At 36.0% G+C, this 6,016-nt stretch overlaps 1 protein-coding gene across 3 annotated transcripts in view; it reads right to left on the reverse strand.

The window, feature by feature from the left end:
• The window catches only part of Dhx9 (DExH-box helicase 9), a 36,089-nt gene that overhangs the window by 5,649 nt on the left and 24,424 nt on the right, over nt 1–6,016 (reverse strand). For all 3 annotated transcript variants that reach the window (XM_029477691.1, XM_021161044.2, XM_021161054.2), the window contains 6 exons: nt 5,839–5,995; nt 4,504–4,604; nt 3,672–3,885; nt 3,436–3,530; nt 3,154–3,227; nt 1,527–1,679 (listed from right to left, as the gene is read on the reverse strand). In XM_029477691.1, the coding sequence (XP_029333551.1) occupies nt 1,527–1,679; nt 3,154–3,227; nt 3,436–3,530; nt 3,672–3,885; nt 4,504–4,604; nt 5,839–5,995 (794 nt within the window). The remainder of the gene's footprint in view (nt 1–1,526; nt 1,680–3,153; nt 3,228–3,435; nt 3,531–3,671; nt 3,886–4,503; nt 4,605–5,838; nt 5,996–6,016) is intronic.

The raw sequence follows: 6,016 nt of genomic DNA on the forward strand, positions 1-6,016 counted from the left end.
TATAGAGAAAAAACATTGCCCAAGGCTACACAAAAACAAACCAAAAAAAAAAAAAAAAAAAAAAAAAAAAAAAAAAAAAAAAAACTATAAAATTAGACGAGTTGACTGAAAACTGGCTCCTGACTTTACTTTCACAGCCAGGTTGTCTTTTAACTGATAAGTAGAGGAGTAAGGAAAAAAGTTAATGTTAACACTTCTAACTATGGCTACTACCTACTGATCCTACCTATTAACAAGCATGGACAACAACAAAAAGGCCCCAAACTCAGCAAAAGGCAAGACATAAATATAAAACGAAGCCATCATTTCCAACAGGTCCCAGTGCCAACCATTTTGGAAACAACCAAAAAATTGTATAAGTTATTAATACTATTTACTGGGAAGTTATTATGAACAAGCACTGTTATGAGCATTTGATGGTAACTTACTTTCCAGACCAATCTGACAAGTCTCACAATACCTGAACTCAATAGGACAAACAGAAACCTTAAAAAAAATTAACATCTCTAATTCAGAAGTGTTTCTAAATAAAAATATGATGAGGAGTCATTGGTACTGTTGGCAGATGAAATTCTAACAATAACACCTTAACGTTTACAAAAATTTACCAATATATACACTACTTCCCATACCAGGGACAAACCACTCACTGTCAACTAAGAACATCAATAATTAGTGGGTGATTTTACTGTAAAAAGCCGCTTACTAGTGGCTGGTTCAATTCCAAAGACAATCAAATGTTGTCTGTCTGTGGTGTTTTTGCTTTGTTTTGTTTTTTTGAGACAGGGTTTTTCTGTGCAGTCCTGGCTGGCCTCCAACTAAAGAGATCTGCCTGTCTCCTGGGCTGGTGAGATAGCTCAGTAGGTAAGAACAACTAACTGCTCTTCCAAAGGTCCGAAGTTCAAATCCCAGCAACCACATGGTGGCTCACAACCATCTTGTAATGAGATCTGACTCCCTCTTCAGGAGTGTCTGAAGACAACTACAGTGTACTTACATATAATAAATAAATAAATCTTAAAAAAAAAGAGAGATCTGCCTATCTCCATAGTAAAAGTAAAAACAAGAAATCCAGCAGTACCGGCACATGCCTTTAACGTCAGTACTTGGGAGGCAGATGATATCTAAGTTGAAGGCCTACCTAGTCTACAGAATGAGGTCCAGGACAACCCTGTTTCATAAAATCAAAGGCACTACACTTGGCAACAGGCCTTTAGTCACAGTACTAAAAAAGCAAAAGAAGGCCCATGTTTAAGGCCAGCCAAAGGTTCATTGTGAGAGCCTATATATTCAAGCTTAAATAGACCTTACTAAGGGCTTAGATATATATGTACTTCATGGGGAAGAGTAGGAAAGGCATGCAAGATGTGTAGATGAAGAAAAATTCCATTCTTACATGAAAACCTCACTGAACCATCAAGATGGCTTAGTGGGAAAAACCCAACTGACAGCTGCCCCCAAGCTGTTCACAGCCCTCTATATATGACCCATACCAATAAACAAATGTAATTTATTTAGAAATTTACCTGTCAAAACGAGCTCGACTACAAAGGTGGAAACAGAACCCAGGTCGTACACGGCCAGCTCGCCCTTTCCTCTGCTCAAGGTTTGTTTTTGATGCCCATACAGTAGCATAGTTGGTCATATTGTTGTGAGCAGTAAATAGTTTCACTTTTTGTCTAAGAAAAAGTAGTTATGAAGGCAATGTTAGTATTAAATCAGTAATGATTTCATATTCTTTTAGCTGCCACAACAATGCAAAGATATCCCAACATTATATCACTTATAATAAGCAAAATTATGGCATGCTGGAAGTGAGGATATACAGCGGGGTCCTAAAAGTTCTCTGGCCAGCTTAGTGAAAGACCTTATCTCAGAAAATATGTAGGCATGGATGTGAACATACATTTACAAAACAGAATAATATATCCTAATAGCTACTTACAAAGATGTATGTGTATTCACAACATACTAAATTTAAAAGACTAGCCTAGTGGTGCAATCATATAGACCAAGCTACTTAGTAGGCTGAGGCAGCAGGATCACAAGTTAAAATAGAATGTGTAATCTACAGATTGACTTCTAGGACAGACTGTACAACCATGACACCTCTCCAAAAAAAACAAAAAACAAAAAACAGAAAGGACTCTGTCTCACCAGAACTACTGTAAGCTTAAAAACAAACCCAAAGCAAAACCTTACTTTAGCACTGTTGGGATTATACTTCAATAATTAGGGACCTAATTGGAATGTGAAGACTGGTTTTCAAGGTCAAGGTCATCCAGGTCAAATCTGACATCAGGAATGATCAATCTCATGGCTACTTAAAATTCACAAATAACTTTAAAGGAAGCTATAGATACTTACACTACTACATAACTGAGATTAAAAGTTAAACTTGTTATTAGCAAATCAAATTTCACCAACACAACATACTAATATTGAGAAAACGTGTACAACAGTTATAGCCAGGCTTTCCTTATTGTCCCCTCTACAACATTCTGTGCACTCATATAGATAATGCAAGAGCTCAGCTCACATAGGTTTATGTCCTTTACGAGGCTGAGTTGCACTACATGATCAAAGCTGGTAGATCTCATAACACCAGGTTGTAGGGTTTCATCTTCTGAAAGTAGTGCCCTCGTGTCTGTCTCATGCTAAGTAAGAATTACATTTATACAAAAAACAGCATGAAAAGTTCAGCGAGCAAACCACCGATGGGACGACCAAATAAAAGATCCTATGATAATGAGAAGTCAGAAGTTAGATGTAAATTTTGACTATATTCTAAACCTGGTAAATATTCTTAATCTAAAATCAGTGTATACAAACACATGGTGTTTGCATGGTATATAAAAGTAAAATTTGACAATGAAGTTTAAAAACTAGGTGTGACAGTATATAACTATGTGAAACTCTAGTATTAGAACAAGAAAAGACAAGTCTGAAGGGAAACTACCTCAAAAAAAAAAAAAAATTAGGGGCTGAAGAGACAGCTTAGTGGTTGCCATCTTACAAAGACCTGGGTTTAGTTCCCAGCACCCACATGAGCATCATGCACACAATCAGTGCATACACATATATACACATGCAGGCACTGATACAGATACACATACCTTACTAAAAAGAAAATAACAAGTTTTGGGAACTTACTTGCAGGAGTCAATGACGTAAACAACATCATTTATGGTAATGCTTGTTTCAGCAATGTTTGTGGACAAAATAACCTGCACACAAAAAAAAGTATAAATTTACACTAAAATCTTTCTGCTTATAAACAATACAGCAACAGGATTAAAAAGAAAAAATGATCTAATATAGAAAGAGAAGACTTTTCTATAATTTGATACTTTAGCGTTCCCCCAGTAGCTCTTGGAACATTCCTTAATAGTTAACATCTATATCGCATCTGATGCCCTTGCGATGAGTATTTACCTTGGTTACTCCATCTGGTACTGGATCAAACACTTTGCGCTGTTCCTCCCGAGGAATCTGAGAATGGAGAGGTAGAATCTGATACCGGTGACTTCCTATGAAACACAAAGGTTAAGGACAAAACATAAGCAAGTTTAAAACAAATGTTCTTTACAAATACTTTTAATCAACAGACATTATCATCCAGGACAAAAGCAAAAACACTCAAAGGCAATCTAAAATAAAAATGCTCATACCGAAATGCGAATTATTTTCTAAATGCTTTTGCATAGTATAAATCAAGTTCCAGCCAGGTAAAAATACCAACACAGCTCCAGGAACATTAAGGGTTTCGATGTATTTAAGAAGCGCCTCAATAAGTTCAAAAGGAGTTTCCTTTTCATTCAACTGAGACATGCTCAACTTTGTTTCTGGCCCATATTCGTCACCACATATTAGATTGCAATTTGCCTATAAGAAAAATGAAAAAATTTATTGTCATAATTACTACGGCTCTTAAATGTCTTTTCTACACAAGTGACATCTAATTCTGGCAGTCATATGCTGTCAGAGATTGACTTTAGTTCTGAACTAGAGAGATGATCAGCATGTAAACACCCTAGTAGTTCAGTTGCTTCCATCTATGTCAGGCAGTTCATAACTGTCTTATGTCTCCCCCAGTAAATATCCCAAATAAATTTTAAGTTTAAAAGTTTTAAAAGTTAGTAATGTTTTTGCAAAGTCTGGGTTCAAATAAAATACCCAACATTAAGGGTCCTGAACGGAATCAAAGGATCTCATTCATGGAAATGTGATGGAGAATATTCAATTGAGACTAATAATTTTCCAGGTCCTGTGACACGCAGAAACACAACACAAAGACTTCATATACTAGAGTATATAACCTCGACAGCTCCATCATTGAATCTGGAATTAATTGAATAGTCACTAATCTAAGATATCACAAATAATTAAAGAACCCTGCAATGTCAATTATTCATGCTGTGCTTTAACTTAAACCATTGTTCTCCAGATATTCTCATAATTACAATTCTTCAGTCCTGAAGGTATAAAGAGAAATTTACTTACATCATCATCTTCACCACCATCATCCTCCTTATCCTTCTTTTTCTTGTCCTTTGGAGGAGGAATGAATTGAGTCATCTGAATGCAGTCTTCCAGAAAATACTCTGTCAGGGACAATCAAGTTAGTTAAGTACACAATAATTTACAAATGATACAGTTGTAAATTCACTCGCTAATCCACAGTTCAAACTCCTATCAACTTGAGTCTTCACAAACTAAGAAAATTACAGCAGTGAAGTTTCATAGTCAAATTTAACTAAGGTAATTCATGAATATAGTCTTACAAAACCAGCTGGGCTTTCCTCTTTATATAATTATCATACACTCTCCCCACCAGGATCTCAATGTATAAACTGGAAGAATGCTACCAATCAATATATCTGAAATTCTAATAGGCCAAGAAATGTCTAATTATATCTTGCATATTTCAACCACAAAGTGACTCCCCAATATTGCAAACCAAACACACAGACACCTCCACCTAAATTAATGTTCACCAATTTTGTTGAGTGTTAAGCTGTGCTCCCTTGCCACTGGGAACTACACACTTCAGGAACCAATTACTATCAAATTTACTTATTTGAGTTGGGGAATCAAATTTCAGCAAGGAAAATACATCTACACATATTACTTAGAATGCCTTCGAATGAAACCTGTAGTTATCACTTATTAACATCCTTTTGGGTATATATTCTTATTTTAAACTTTGGATTTAAAGTAGTACCATCATCAACTTTCTACTCAAATTGTACCTCACTCCTGTGCCTGCTGATTAGGATGTGAGTTTTCAGCTACTACTAAGTCATGCCTACCTGCCTGCCCCTCACACCATAATCATGAACTAACCCAAAACTGCTAACCTCAATTAAACGCTTTTGATGTCTTGGTCATGGTGTCTCCTCAGAGAAAGACAAAGACATCTCTAACTGTAATCTGTAAGAACCTTAGTGACTATCCTCTACCATACATCCATGAATCTCTTTATAAATCTTTGAAGAAAAAAGCACAGCAAATACTAGAACTTTAAAACCCATAAAGAAATACATTAGCTTCTATTTCAGAAGTACATATAACTTTATTGTGTATTGTACATTCCTGTTTAATCTTCCAAAATTACTTCTCACCAAACCTGAGCTCACTCATAAACAATCAAACCCTAGAAATCCTCACCTCAGCACCCCAGCCCCAGGACTACAAGCCACGTGTCACACAATACACACATGCTAGACGGGGATTTAAAATCAGGACCTTGTGCTTACACACAGACTGAATGAGGTATTTTTCCAACAGAAACTCAGCAAAAAATCTGTTTCCTATCACACTTTACACAAAATTTACCTTGAACTGGGAAAGTCCTTCCATAAACCTCAATGATGGGACAATTGAAGAAATATTCACAAAACATGGTGGTATCAATAGTTGCAGACATAAGAACAATGCGGACTTCAGGATAAGCCAGAACCACATCACGCAGCACTACCAAAAGGAAGTCAGTCTATTGAAATAAAAAAAAAAA

This window comes from Mus caroli, chromosome 1 (genome assembly GCF_900094665.2).
Source record: "Mus caroli chromosome 1, CAROLI_EIJ_v1.1, whole genome shotgun sequence".
NCBI lineage: Eukaryota > Metazoa > Chordata > Mammalia > Rodentia > Muridae > Mus > Mus caroli.